Source organism: Thamnophis sirtalis, unplaced genomic scaffold (genome assembly GCF_051295495.1).
Source record: "Thamnophis sirtalis isolate CommonGarterSnake01/CBP01778 unplaced genomic scaffold, rThaSir2_p1.2 scaffold_3, whole genome shotgun sequence".
NCBI lineage: Eukaryota > Metazoa > Chordata > Lepidosauria > Squamata > Natricidae > Thamnophis > Thamnophis sirtalis.
The window spans coordinates 145,532,308-145,548,600 of record NW_028261383.1 but is presented as its reverse complement, the minus strand read 5'-3'; the positions used below and the strand labels follow the sequence as shown (position 1 = coordinate 145,548,600).

Here is a 16,293-nt window from a genome sequence, read left to right as displayed (position 1 = left end):
GGCTTGTAGAGTGTTCCTGGGGGCTGGGGGGAGCAAAAAATGGCAAAAAATTGCCTGTTTTTGCTCATTTTTGCCCTCCCCGACCCCCAGGAGCACTGTACAGGCCTCCCAAAGCTTATGCACATCCATTTTTGCAAAGGGGACAGGGTTTCGGGACGCCAAACATGCTGTATTCAGTGTATACGACACATCCAGATTTTCACCCTCTTTTGGGGGGGGGGAGGCGCATCTTGTACTCTGAAAAATACAGTAGCTGACCCTTGGATTTTTAACAAAAATATGAAAATTGCACCATCCATGAATAAGTCAACTTTTATTTTCCACAGTGTTTTGGTTAAAAATTCAAGGAGCTGCTTATCTACAGATGGGATTACACATCAGTATCACAGGAAATATAGGTGCTTTAAAATGTGCAACTGCAAATAAGCCTATTAGTGGCTAAGTTAAACGCGATTTTAAAAAATACATTGTGGCATCTAAAAGTCTTCGCTTATCTGTGAGTATATACAGCAGGGAGGCATTTTTTTGTGTGAGAGACTTTATTGGGCAGGATGTTGGGAGGACTCTATAAATTTATATTCACAAAGTTTGGTAATTATGAAAAGCCAGAATACTTTAGAAATATGGCTGCATATAATATTCTGCAAAAGCCAACAATCATTGCAACCCAAAAAATGTAAGCCATTGGTTATTAACATGGTTTTGTTACTTAGTTCTTATTTAATGTTCAAAGGGATTTTAAGGGGAAAAGGTGTAACACGATGTTGGTGACTATATGTGTCAGGGTTCCAAGTAACACCCCTAACAATAAAAGGCTTGAGTTTCCTCCAAGTCTCAATTGGCAGAGGCAGCAATCAATGCCTAGAACAGCTGATCAGAAGTATTCTGGGAGGCCAATCCTACTGCTAATCAGCTGTTCGGCAGTAAAGGCTCCAGTGTTCCCCGGCGGTGGGAAACCCACCCACAATATTTGCTCTATAAGACTCATATTTCCACCCACTTTTGCGGGGGGAAGTGCATCTTGTAGTGCGAAAAATACGGTAACCTCAAGTATATTGCAACTAGATTACTGTAGTACACGATATGAAACATTCACAATTTTTTAATGAAAGAATTAGGAATGATAATTATTTGATTCTGAAATAATTATGCACTCACTTGTTTCCAAGCAGTCAGATTATTTATAGTTGGAACCTAGTCAGTCATTTTATTAAGAAGCAACTGTTAAATATTTCAATTAATGTTGCTTTCAAATATGTATGTACAGTTGAAGTTTTAAAAGTTTTAAGCTAAATCTAAGCTTTATTTTTTTGTTCTGTAGTTGTTTTACAGAATTTGCAGATAAATGTTCTTCATAAAAGAACATTTTATGAAATTTCTCATTGTTGTGATAAATCAGTGAGCAAATATTATAGTTCTAATCTCAAAAGAATTAAAATGTCATATGAAAAAGTTTTATTTAAATCTGTTGCTAAAAAAAAGTATCTATAAAAACCAACAGAGTACACATTTTCTTTATTGTAGTGTTTACAATCTATATACTGTACCTCCCAGGGCAACACTTTTTGAATCAAGATGCCTCAAATAGCTAACTCAGTGTTTCTCAACCTTGGCAACATTAAGATGTGTGGACGTCTAATCCCAGAATTCTCCATCCTGCCAGAGAATTCTGGGAGTTGAAGTGCACACATCTTCAAATTGTAAAGGTTGAGAAACACTGAGCTAATTTATAGAATGTATCCAGAATCTGGGGCTCATAACTTCCACAGGGTTGAAATTTGAGAAAGCTTTGGCTGCTTCATTACTACTGACTGCTGCTGTGGTCATGTGGTCTTCATTTTCAACATTCTGTGACAGTTTTCCAGCCAGTCTTGAAATTCCTCACTTCCTCCTCCAACCAGCAGCAGCCATTTTCCTGCTGGCTGGGAAAGGAAGGGAGGAGGACCCCTTGCAGGACTTCCCTAACCTGCCTGGCACATCTGCCACACCTTTATGCAGTCAGCTGCATGTCTCCCTGAACTGTGCAGCACTTCTTGCACATCCCCTTTCACCCTCCCCAAATCGTGTGGCTCCCACGAACCCTTCCTGACCCACATTGCCCCGTGTGCTTTTCATCACCTGCATGGGAGGGAACCTTTTGGGCACCCAGACACACCCTTCCCAACCCAGACTGCATCCTCCTGTGCATTATCTCTGATCTGCATGGCACTGCTTGGATATTCCCAAGCACCCTTCTGAAGCCATTCACCACCACCGCCCTGAATGTCATCCATTACTGACATGGTTGATATTATGGCTACTAACAGAATAACAGACCTGGGGGGTCTTGTAATCGAACCTCCTGCTCAGGCAGGAGAACCTATACCATTCTGGACAAGTGGGTTGTCGAATCTCTTCTTGAAAATCTCCAGTCTTGGATCACCCACAGCTTCTGAAGGTAACACATTCCACTGGTTACTTGTTCTCACTGCCAGGAAATTTCTCCTTAATTCTAGGTTGCTTTTCTCTTAAGGTCTATGGAAATTCTTAGTCATCCAGGTCATGGTCATCTCAAAGAAGCTTTTTCAAGAGGCAACTGGACTTTCTGTTTTTTTCTTGAAAACGTTTCACTTCTCATCCAGGAAGCTTTTTCAACTCTGACTGGATGGTGGGGAATAGAAGAATTTATACTCCTTGCAGACAGCTGGTCATTTGTTGAGTTGTTGAGGCTACCTGGAGGTTTATCAGTGTGATCAAGGTCACTTGAGTGGTGTAAATGGGTGTGGGGCCTTGGAACTGTTGAAAGGACCATGTTGTAGATTGGAGATAGATGATGTCATATCCCTCCCCCTCTGTTGAGAAAGGGCAGTTCAATTTTGACATAGATGACCTCTTTGACCCCTCTTTCAAACCAGCAATCCTCTGTCCACAATACGGACTTTGCTGTCTTCAAAAGTGTGACCTGTGTCTTTTAAATGCAGATGCACTGCTGAATCTAGTCCTGATGTGTTTGTTCTACACAGATCGAAGGCAAACGTACCTGATGTTTTCACACTTGTTATTCCAAAGAGCTGCAATAATTTAATAGTGGTTAATGATCAGTTTCTGAAAGCGACTAGGAAATGAGGTTCCCTTAAAACTTCCGCTACAGTTGCATCTCCCTGCTCTCAAACTTGCAGAAAACTGTCCTGCAATCTCTTCACCAGGAGCAACCATCCAGAGTACATGTGGGCAATTTCCTGTCCTCTCCTGATCTGGAGATGTTCCAAGGAACTGGTTTATTCATTGTTTTATTGATCTTTGCAATACTCATCAGTTCCCCTTTTGCAAAGCCATCTTCAGTTCGCCATACTTCATACCTGGTGGCCTCTACCATTGTCTTTCTCCAGGATATCTTTTCATTACCCAAACTAGCATGAACTTCTGACACTCAGTGATTTCCCTTGCAACAATAATCAGGACCTGTCATATACATATTTCAAGAACAATCAAATGTTGCTATGTGCTGAAAGTAAAAATGTGGTACCACAACTGTACTACCACAAACAATGACATATGTATGTAACGAACCTGGCTCACATGAGTACCTGCCTTAATTTCTCAGATGCGGGAACATGCACACATAGTATAGTCACTTTTCATAGGTTGCCATAATATCATGACATGTCAGAAAAACAAGGATCTTTGGAACAGTTGAAGGTATGGAAGCATTTTAATAATGAAGTTTAGAATTCATTATGATTTTATAAAATACTGCAGCTTTGAAAGTAAGAAATGATGCTGTTCCCAAAAGCTCAGCCAGATAGAACCATTTTCTGGCAAAATTATTCTTTGTGAGAGCAGGAGCAATTTGGTGGGAATGTGGATGAAAATGTTCTGTCACATTAAATTATTTCCAGAAGGCTGTGTGAGAAGTCATGCAAGAGAAACCTTTAATTCTAAATGCAGCTGAAGACGAACAGTCGGTTGTGTCAACTTTAATAGACAGAAATTGGTTAAAAAGTACTGGAGCTAGAGGATGGATCCCTTCTGTGAATCCAAAAGTTAAAAATAAAGCTGTGGAAAAGGATTTAAAGATTGAACGTTATCCTTTTTCATTCGTTTTGACGTGGGGAATTATTGCATATACAGTACAGCCACATTTATTCTGATCTGGCAAATATAGCATTCCAAGTGTCTTCAATGTTTTAGTGGTTTATTTAGAATAGCTGTCAAGAGAAATAACAAAAATGTGAGACTATATTGCCAATGAATAACCAATTTGATTAACTCATTTGCAGTCAGCAGGGATGCTTTAAAAAATACCCTTGTCCTGATTTAAACCATTGTTACTCATATGTACCTGTTTGTGAGTGATCAAAATGAAGTATGTTAGTTGACCTGGAATAAATTAGCTCCTCTCTGCCTTGTTATTTCCTAACTCCTATGCTGAGTTTAGTATATTCCAGCTTTGGCAAACAAACTACTGCCAGCTTTAATGAGAAAAAAATTGTCTACATTTGTCAAAACAGCAAGGATGATGAATTTTATGATACATATTTGTAAATCCAGTTTGAAAAGTTTATAAAAGAATATAATTGACATCACTACAGACTCAATAACAGCCGTAGATTTTCTTCAAGAAACCACCAGATTGGTCTATAGTTAAGGCACTAAGCTAGAAACTGGGAGACCATGAGTTCTAGTTCCGCCTTAGTAGGCATGAAAATCAGAATAATATTGCACTATTAAAAACTGAGAAATACTTATCAGCAAATATAAAAGTAGATTATGCAGAGATAGATGACATGTATCTTGGTCACTAACTGCTAGCTAATTTATGAACCTTTTTCAACCTTTTATTGTTGTCTGTTCAATTTAATACTCTAAATGAACATATTATAAATGAAGATATTTTCAGAAAATTTGGGAACAAAATGTGTTAAGAAAATACCTGCCTCTGTCAAAGACTATAGTCATTCTTGTATTTTTTAAAATATTGAATATTTGCAGAACTCCCAAAGATTTTTATTAATCATTAAGTAGATATTCTGGGTAGCAAACATCAGTTTTTGTTATTTTAAAACTCATCTGGTACAATTGGAATGCCATGGTTTTTGCATTTGTCATTCTAGTATATTAATTCCTAGTTAGGTTATGAGATATATAATAGCGAAAGACAAAATTCATGCAGGATTATTTCAAATGGAATTGTTTCCTCATCTATCAAATTATCCAAAATACCCCTTATTTCCTAAGTGTTTGTAAATTGAACCCTGGCTCATTCAATCAAAGGACTTTTTGATCATTAAAACATTTGAAGATGAACCCAAATGATCATATTCTGATCATATGTACATTTTATTGCTTGCAGTATTTAATGGAATTAAAGCCTTAAATGCCTGGCCTAATCAGTTACCCAAAAATTAATTTAATTTTTTTTCTGGTTATTAAGCTCATATCCTTGCAGAAATTTCATAATTCCCTGTAGAAGTCATTAAAAACCATATTTCAGCTGACAATGATGAAAGCACTATGAGAATTTTCATTGCCGTTGTTTTAAATTGAGCGCCCTTGTATGAAAAATAGTATGCGGGGAGGGAAATAAAGGGGGGGATCTGATCTTTGTATTAGTAAAAACTATATGTGGATTTACTGTTGTACTGTGGTATAAATCTTCATAAGTGAAAATGCATAGCTTCCTCCAAAAAACACCATAAGCATCAAGTAATCAGAAAGTCAGTACCCATGTGCTTTACTACTTAAATGATGTTGCATTTCTGCTTGGATTAAAACAAAAAAGCTTTTTTTAATATATGTAACCACCTTCACCACGCACTGCATCACTCAAGGCACTGTTATAGCATGGTAGCAAATAATTTACCAGTAGTGCAAGCAAAATACAGTATATAAATAATAATCTGAGAGAGAGAACTTGAAATTAAGGGCCAGTCTTAATTTTATCCAGATAACTTATTCTGCATTGCCAATGTTGGAAAATATAACTGGATATACAAAATATATAACTGGATATACAGCTCTTCCTCTTGTTTATTATTTATAATTTAGACATATATTTCAATCACTCGATGTTTTCTATGTGTCTGGAAAAAGGCATGGATTCTAGAAAACGACCTGGAGAAAGATATATTCTAAAAAAATCTTACATCTTCAATACTCTGTACAGACACTGTTTCCAGTAACTTTAGCAATTTGCATGGCCACACCTTAATAATTTGAGATTACATGAGCAGTTAAATAGCTATGGAGATTCTCAGTCATCCAGGTTATGGTTGTCACAAAAGTGCTTTTTTCAAAGGTGCCTCTTGAAAAAAGCACTTTTGGAACATGAGCAGTAAGAGAGAGTTAGCATGACCTGCACTTAGATTTTTCAAACCTAAAAATATTGTTTTATTATTGTTTACAATTCTTATCTTTAGCCTTTCGTGTGGTGCAAAACATTATATTGGTCATGTCTATAGCACTATATGCTAGGATCCATTTTGGTGTTTCTGAAAAGTTAAATAAGGATTAACTTGTGGAGCATTTCCATTCTAATTCCCAAGTGAATTTTTTATGGGGAGCTGGCTTCTGCTTAGCTCTGCTCATACTAAAAATAGTCTGACCCTAGACTATGGAACTTGTTGATTTCTATCTCTTTGATAGCTGAGCATGAAGAGAGAGAGATCGCTGCCAATAAAGTTTATAACAGAGCTAAAAATTATACTCCTATATTCAGATTTACGGCAGATCATAAGAGCCCAGTCAACTGTGCCTTGAATGTTAACTTTGGATACATTGGTTTGAAAATCCATTCATTTGTTTTCTTGGCTATGCGTGGCATTCTCAAGAATCTTCTCCAACACCCAAGGTCAAAAGTAACAATACATTTTCTATTCCGTTTCTTCAAAGTTTGAATTTTGGCTTCCATAGGGTATTGTAGGGGGAACCCTTCTGTTTTAGGAACTGAACCATAAAATACACTATCTGAAGTTAAATTCTAGTTTGTGTTGCTTTCCTAGGGAATCTTTTTATTTTCATTCCTGAAAAAAAAAATCAGAAGGTTCCACCAAGAGCTGTGATCCATCCCCTTTATAGGTAGTCCTTGACTTACCATCAAAATTGGGATTGGAGTTTCCGCCGCTAAGTGATGTGATCCATTAAATGACCCAAACGTCCTTTTTCAGGAAACAACTGGACTTTCTTGTTTTTTCTTTTGAAGACATTTCACTTCTCATCCAAGAAGTTTCTTCAGCTCTGACAGGATAGGGGGGAATGGAAGTCTTCAAAAGGGGGAAAAAAAACAAACAGTCCAGTTGCCTCCTGAAAAAGCACATTTGGGACCACCATGACCTGGATGACTGAGAACCTCTTAAGCAAATCACACAGCTGTTAAAGAGATCCAGCTTTTCCCATTGATTTTGCTTGTCGGAAGCCCCATTAGAATGTTGCAAATAATGACCATGTGACCCCAGGTCACTATAATCATGAAAATACCTGCCAGTTACCAAGCACCTGAATTTTGACCATGTGATCACAAACCCACTAGGATGGTTGTAATTGCCACTACCAGTTGTAAGTCACCTTTTTCAGCGCCGTTATAACTTCAAATGGGCATAAATTAAGGACTATCTATAATATAATTAGGATTATGACACTCAAGTTTGGAAAATGAGTGCCTGAGAAACAGCCAGAGGACAGTGCTCCCCTTTCCCGATAGTTTTGTTAATACAGAATTGGGATGCATGGAGAAAGAGTTTAGAATTTTCTTCAAAAAAGAAAAGAAAAAAAATAGACAAACAACAGAACACAATAGTCTTAATTGTTATTCTCTTCACTGAAATTCAGATTGCTGTATTACAAGGTCATCTTCAGCCTATAAACTCAGATGGTTTCAGCTTACTGAGTACAACAATTGTTCATGTTTGATTGCCTTCAGCAAAGCATGCAAAGGTGTTTTATTGCTTTGTTCAGTGCTGTGTGCTCATTTCGCCTAGCATTAAACTCCTGCTTGGATTAAAAATTAGTCACAGCTGGATTTTTCCCTTCTGAGTTTAATAACCCTCCAGATCCACGAAGGTTTCTCTGATTTGAAATAGTGAGAGCCTTTAGTCTGACAGAGTTATATTGGTTTCTTTCTATAAAGATGATTTTCTAATGAGATTTTGAAAGCTTCAGCTTGCCATATTTTAAAATGTCACCCGAATAAGGAAAGGAACAGTCTTCGTGCACATTTGAAATGATCGTTTATGAGTTTTTCCCAACTACAGTTCCTCATTTGTAGCTGGCAAGCTGTACTCCCATGTGTTGTGAGGCTAATGGCAAGCAGGAATGAGTTTTGTTTTTCCCTAAATAGCAATTCTCTGTTGCTAATGCATATTCATGCTATCTTTGCTCAGTTTTGAGATGGATGGAGTTCAGTAGATGAGTGAACATAAACCACTCCCTGACCTTTAATTCAGTACTAATTCCCAGTGTAGATCTGTTGTTGTGAGCACATCTTGTATTGACATAACATTGTGCCAGATTGGACATGCTTTATGCTGTTCTTCATTGGTGAAGTGCCATTTTATCTCAATCAGCAACAATGACAAATTAGTTCTAATTGTTTGTGCTGTAATCTGCAATGTAGGGGGGGGAATAGGAATGTTCCTTTAGCAGAATCTTATTAAGATGAAAATATATACTTAGCAGAAGCAGATTAAGGAACGGGGAGGTATGTAAAATAAAGGCACACATTTTGTAAAACTTCTCATGTCCTGTCATATGAACAGTATTTAGAACTAACCATTTTATTTAATGTATTCTGTCAAGTTCACCTTATTTTGATTTGGAGTGATGAGGACTGGTTTTCATTCAGTCCCCAATTTAAGAATGCATTTCGTTCTCAAGGTCTGTCCTTAAGTTGAATTTGTATGCAAGCTGGCACATTGTATAAATACTGTATAACTAATACTGTGCAATGAACTTGGGCCATTGTGTATTTAACTTGAATTATTGTTTATTTAACACAAATTTTGCCACAAATCAGGCTCTTTTCTTAACCATGGGTCATTCTTTAACCGGAGACTTGCTGTACTGTTATAGAGCATCAAGGGGGAAGAAACCAATGCAGGTTATTTTCTAGTTGACTTTGAGTTCAAGCCTATGTTTGCATTAGTAAAGGTTAGAACAGAGCGCAGTGAAAAATAAAATGTCACACCGCTTATGGAGTTAGCAGTATTGGGTACAGTAAGGATAAAAGGGATAGCTTTAATCCCCAATATTTTATCCCTATCAAGATTTTAGATATTATGAGATAGCACCTCTCTCATTCTCCTGGATAAGAAGCTAAATCATTGATACGAAGTTTGTATGACCCCAAGATTTCTGTTACTTCCAACAATAGTTGCATGGAACTATTGATGGAACTGGTTTCCTTATGCTATCTAATAATTTTGTGAGTTGCAATCTAAAAAAATATTTTGGACTAACACTGCTACATAAGCAAATTTAGCATTGAGCGACAGATGCTGCATTGTTTCTTCTCCTTCTGATCCTGTTGGCTAGAAGAAGATGGCAGTTTATGTCAAAGTGATATCCCATGTTTCTCTATCTGCTCAGGGGAGACAGAGCGTTGATTTTTAATATTGTTATACCTGCAAGGGCTTCACAAATAAACATACAGTATTGTTTGGGTGGACAGAGAAAGAAATCTGACGTCAGAGATTAGAATCGCTGAGGGAGCAAAGAGGGGTTTAGCAGGGAATTCAACTGAGGACAGGGAAGAGACAGGATCACCTAGGAGACAGAGGGCTATAATTTCTACATTGTGCTGCTGTTTGTTGCAAATTGCCTATTATCTGAACTTCTATGTGGCTGAGGTACCTTCAGGGAGCATATAAGGAAACCAGTTCCCCATAGAGTAAACTCACAGAGCTGTCAAATAGGACTTCAGTAGGAAAGGTCAAACAGGAGAAATATTTTTCATTGTTGCTCATCAACAAAGACGAGAGGGCTATTCTTGTGACCTGCAGGAGATGGGCCATGTTTGTTTTCCTCTGTGAAGATGACAATAGTCCAATTAAGCATGGACTTCTGGGGAAGGTTTGGTGAATTGAAATGTCTCCTTGAAAGCAAAACCAACAACCTCAGCGAAGGTTAAGGAACCAACAGGTTGGTTTCTTGCAACACATTCAGATAAGGAGAGGATGAGAGATCGCTCACATGTGCAAGAAGAGTGCAGAACAGTAGTTTTCTGCAGTCTGAACACCATGAGATAATGGGATTGGCCATATTCTCACAACCGAGATGGAGCCTTTAAGTTTAAGGCCATTAAGCTTGCAAGCCACCCTTTCTACTCTCCTTCCAAAATTGCCTATTAATTATCGTAAAGCTCTTAGAGACCTTCAGAATGAAAAGTTTGAAAAGTCTTTAGGTGAGTTTATCTTGAACAAAAGAAAAATTAATTATAAGCTTAAAAAATATAAATCGAAAAAAGCTAAATAAGATTTTGATCTAAGAATGTTATAAATAGATTAAGGGTCCAGATAAATTTGGAATGTTGTTGACTTTTGCCATAAGACTTTGGAATTACGGTAAGTATAAAAAAACAAATAGCGTCTTTTGGGAAACAGACTTATTTTGGCTATCCTGACTATTGGAAGTCATATCAAAGATAGGTTACTTTATGATTTTAGAAACTGGACACCAGCAGGGACTAACGATAATAAGCAAAAGAAAGAAAGGACATATAAGCCTCTTATTGATGTCAGTATTTTATGGGGACTGGGACTTAGAAAATGAAAAAAAAAAGTTATCTGAAATCTTAAAAGATACATTTTAACAATGGAGCCAGAAATTAATATCTAAAATATCACTGTTGTCAGTAATGATGTCTGTTTCTATGAATAGAGTGTGTTCAAGAGATGTTAATAAAGGAATGATTGATGTGTAACACATTTTATCTGACAGGATAAAATACAGAAAGTGAAACTACAAATGACAGGCCAAGAGAATTATTTGGAAAAGGACACTAGAAAAGCAAAAGAACTGCTGAGACTTTAAAAATTAAAGGGGAAATGCAAATGATAAACCAAGAGAATGACCTAGAAAATGTTTTCTTATTGGTTCTACAAAAGAAGCATGATAAAGTCTTGAGGCAATCTGTGATAGAATAAAAAAGAATTAAGGAGAAATCAGTTCCTTCGATAGTTTGTGATTAAATTAAAGAATATAAAATTGATTTACCTGATCAAGATTAAAATTAATTAATTAAGTTTTCTTTTGCAAATTCTAGCAACCCTTTATGGACTTTCTTGCTGATACCAGGATTGAACAGTTGACATTTAATGGATTTGCCTATAGACAAAGGATAAGGGCTGAAGAGATATCTGTTTGTAAATTTATAAGTGGTAGAGAGTTACTAAATTTGTTTATAATGAAGGTCACTCCTTTATATGTTTATTTTCTGTTTATTCTCTTTTTGTTTTTCCTACACTTTTTATTTTTCCCTTCTAAGTTTAGTTTGTATTAGTTTGACTATTGTAATCAAAATTCTTATTAAAATTATATTTTAAAAATTGTTCAGTCAAGAGTGTTTGGGTAGGAATTCAAGGAAGTGGTGACTACAATGATACTATCCTTTGCTATAAACTGTAAATCAGGCATACCTAAGGATAATCTCCTCTTGAACCAGGTAGCCAAATTTCAGGAAGAAGAAATGACAGGAAGTAATCTGACCAAGAATGGAAGTCCCCCCAAATTACTCAGTGATCCTGTTGTTTCATTTTCCAAAAGGATGAGGAAGAGACATGGGGATCTGTTCTCCTAGACTGGGACCTAACCACTAGAAAAGAAATGTTTGAAGAGGTTAAAAAATACTTATCCAACTTAATTGCTAACCATAAACTCACCCTAATGTGAAGTCTCAAATAAATTTGACCACTAACCACAAGAAAACATAATCCAAACCTTACTCATATGCCAATATCAATATTTACCTTAACCACTACACCAGCGCAGAAATAACTGTGGTATACAACTACTAACCAGAAAAACACATTTATGCTATCCCTCAAACTTAGCTATAGATGTATTTCTGAAAATTTTGAACAATCAAGAGTAAAATCCAGCTAAAATGAAGTTCAGAAAGACCAAAGTTTAAGGGCTTTGGTATCAGTCCTAAGGTGTCACTGCTAAAAACGTAAGAAAAAAAAAGGCTAGGAATTAACCAATAAGTTAATGGCATCATTTCATCAATATGTTTACTCAGTTTTGACCAATGTGAACCAAATACTTCACTTCTGAGTAAGTATATAAAGGATTGTCATCTTAGGCATTGAGTATTACTGAGGCAAGAGGATAACAACTCTTCTTAATTTGCTTCAGACTCTACGAAATACCCTCACAAAGGATGTTTTGTAGAGAATGGCCTGCAGAACTGTCAGGATCAAATAACCAGACACATTCATTCCGTTCAAAGCACAGAAGAGTTTGTTATTGCTACTTTAGTGCAAGACTCTAGTCAACTAACCATCAAAGCAAAATTGGCTCTAGATATGGGTCAACAGATTTCACAGGGGGTTAGACTTGGGTCTCTTGTGGCAATGCAATGACTCCAAACTGATGATTTGTTTGACTGTAACTTTCAGATCTGCATGCTTTTCTATGAAAACTGTCACTGGCATTTAAATACTAATGAGAGACATAGAGACAGAGCTTGATGGTTCCAGCCATCCTTGTCTAGCTCTAGTGCTTGACTTTTAACTTTCACACTGTGAATCAAAACCTTAGTTTTTTGCTTGCTATATAATCATGTCAGTGACTACGTTGCTTAGAGACAAGATGTAAAAATTAATAGGCTAGGATACTCCTGCATTTTATTTAAGCAAAAGGGCATTTTCACAGAGAACAAGATGTGAAAATGATGACAATGACATAATTGTGCAACAGCTTGTGACTTACACACTTGCATGATTATCTCATTCCGTGGATTTTAGAATCATCACTGTTTGCTGGGTAAGTTGGTAAGTTGCTGTTTGCAACACATTTTCGCTGAGGAAATTTCCTGGAAAACACTAGTAATAGTAGGCTGTTTATGGCAAATGTTCAGTGAAATCAAACTCTTTCTCCGGACAGAAATTCAATCAAGGCAGAAATAGATTTTGGTGGGATTTCTTTTCAAATTGGCATTAGGCCAGAGATCTATACATTAATTTGTGTAGTTGCAACTCTTCTACTTTATATGCTTCAGAAACAATCTGCCTACCAAAGCTTTTAGAGCCCCTGTCATAGTAGAAAGGGCTCTAAAAAGCTTAACTAAAAGAGGAAACCAAGAGGAAAAACTTTATTTTCTATCAACAAGTATTGTATAGAGTGCCACTTGTCTAGTCTGTACTTTACAAAATAAATAGCAAGCTCACAAGAAGTCAAGGTCTCTGTTGAATACATCAGACAAAGCATGCAAACCCGTGAAATCTGCACGAATAACAATTTCTTGACTTCACTTGAAATGTGAAAAACCTGCTGGTGGTTTTGATCTTATACTGTCTAATTTCCTCCTCTGCTAAATGTGAATTTCCTTCAAGTTTTTCACATCTAACATTTTAACTTCAAGAAATGAAGCCAGGGTGTTGGCATGATCAAGCACCTACAGCGTACTACTGGAACCTTTATAGCTGTGAGTTCTCTGCTTCGGCTCCTTGTTGCCAATGGTGGTTTGCCTACATTTTCTGAGTGAAGAAGCAAACAAGCAGTCACGACCAGAAACATAGTGGAGAAGTTTCTGTTTCCGTTTCTTTTTCCTTCTGCATTGGGTCCAAAGTAAGATGGCAAAAATGAACAGGAGTGAAATCAAGGGAGACTCTCTCTCTGAGAAACCTGCAAACCAGGAACTTCTCCGCTTTAAAAGTGATGGTCTTTCAGAAGTGGGTCTTAGGACATGTTCCTGCCATAGCTCCCATCATAGCCAGGATGTTCAGATGAGATTGTAGGAAGTAAGAATCAATGTAAAGACTTTCATCATCCATCATTAAGTCTTCTTTTTGCGCTCAGCAAAATATTATTTGTCTTGAAATGAAATAGTTTGATGTGTATATAAGCATGTCTGAATGTGAAATTTGTGGTATTGAGAGTGATTCATTCTGTTTTGTTTTTATTCGTGTTTCTCCTCTCCCTTGACTTAGGTCTGCCTTATGGGTGGGAAAAAGCGTATACAGCAGATGGAATCAAATACTTCATCAAGTAAGTACATCACTTTCAGAAGGCAGTTATAAAATATATAAATAAAATAAAGGTTTATAATCTTGGATGCATGTGGCCACTAAGGAATATGATCAGTATGCTAGTAAAAGAAGAGAAATATGCTCTAGTTGGCACATGAGGAGATTCTTCTTGTTCAGTGTTAGACCATCTTGCTAACTCAAAGTGATATACATTTGATGTTGATTGAAGGCAAATTAAGATTCCCATAAAAAGAGATGTAAACATATAACCTTATTCAGAAATGGTTTCCACCCCTTTGTAAATAGTTATGCTGCTGCTGCTAATCTATTAATTATTTATCTTAGCATAGATTCTCACAGCACACCCATGCACCAAAGTAGATCACTTCACTCAGATCGCACGCACCACCTCCATGTATGTGCACCGCCTTCCGCACCTGTGCTTTTGGTGAAAAAAGGGCCTATATGGGATGCCGTAGAGCCGGGGCAAGTGGGCGGGGCCACCCACGATTTCCGCTACCAGTTTGGGCGAACCAGTAGAATACCACCTCTGACTTCACTTTGCTGCAAGACAGAAGCAATGTGATAAAAAGGGAGCATGTGCAGAGGCTTGACTCAAAAAGCAATGAGCTTTTTTTCATTGAGTTAAAAACTCTTCTCAGAATGCAGTTTAGAGGCTGGTCAGTAAAAGGTTACTCTGCTTCTTAGCATTTTGTTTCTATAAAAATACGGGAACTATTTCTTCTTTCTGTCCTACACCTCCTTCATAATATGAGTGTGATGTTGGGGGGTTGAGTTTGGTACCAGATGAGTTGTGTGCTTGTTCTTCGTATTAATCAATGTCATGTCATCACTCAAAAGGTGTTATACATTTATCAACAGCAAACTTTTATCACTGAAACAAAATGAATGTGTGAAATTTTATCTCACTCAATTCAAACAAATGACTTTTACAAATTTTCTCCAAAACTGAGTGATACTGAGAGATATATTTTTGCAGAAGTCTAAAATAGGTTACTAATCTTCAGGAAGGATGGTGAACTCTCCAGTCCTCCTCTCCCCTTAAAAATTAATATTGATCCATTTTCTCCTTTGTCATTTAAATCTCTGGTAACTAACAGATTATCTTAATAAACTTCCTTTGGAATAGACCAGTCCTAAAAGAATTTCACAGACAGAAGCACTCTTAAAAGAAATGCAATAGGCGGAAACAGGATTGCTAAAAGGTTTCAAAAACGTAAAAGAATTTTTTTAATTATATAAACATAATAAATATACACTTAGCACCTTAAAAAGCACCGTATTTCCATTTATACAACACAGTTTTTATGAGTAAACATCCACATTTCAGTCAGCTAATCCCAAAAAGAATTTGGCAAATTTTCTTCAGATTAGAACATACAATGCATTTTTATGTTATAGAGGAGTCAGAATATTGATGCCATATGGCACATATAGCTTGGAATTACTCCTAATATTGCCCTTTTGGTGTTATTTGCTTCACCTATTACTTGTATATTTAGCTGTTCTTGGGATATGAGTAGAAGTAGTTTGTTTCTCTTTTATCAGAACTGTCCACTGCTAAATAAAAGGGGCTTTAACTCTGCTAGTACTAAACAATATCAAAATAAACAATAACCAGAACTTCCAATAAGATGACTAGAAAAAGGGAGTTGGCACTTGGTTTGGTTTGGTTTATTAGATTTATATGCTGCCCTTCTCCCAAGGACTCAGGGCGGCGCACAACATTAAAAGAAACACATAATACAAAAGTAAAAAAAAAATTAAATAGAATATCCCAAACAAATCCAATTAGAATTGACAATAACATTTTTTAAAAAAATTGAATTAAAATTAACAATGATTAATAATTTGTTTTGTTTTGTTCAGGCCAGGCTGGCTCGCTGGGAAAGCCAACTTTTTAGGGCGCGTTGGAAAGACCGGAGGTTGGGGATTATATGAAGCTCCGGCGGCAGCTTATTCCAGAGGGAAGGCTCTCCCACAGAGAAGGCTCTCCCCCTGGGGGTTGCTAGCTGACACTGTCTGGCTGACGGCACCCTGAGGAGGCCAACTCTGTGGGATCGCACTGGATGGTGGGAGGCTACCAGTGGCAGTAGGTGATCTTCATTAG

The 16,293-nt window shown here is 37.0% G+C and overlaps 1 protein-coding gene across 3 annotated transcripts in view; it reads left to right on the top strand.

Annotated features, from left to right (window-relative positions):
* The window catches only part of STXBP4 (syntaxin binding protein 4), an 83,727-nt gene that overhangs the window by 54,127 nt on the left and 13,307 nt on the right, over positions 1 to 16,293 (top strand). For all 3 annotated transcript variants that reach the window (XM_087710335.1, XM_087710334.1, XM_087710333.1), the window contains exon 22: positions 14,124 to 14,181. In XM_087710335.1, coding sequence (XP_087566461.1) covers positions 14,124 to 14,181 — 58 coding nt within the window. The remainder of the gene's footprint in view (positions 1 to 14,123; positions 14,182 to 16,293) is intronic.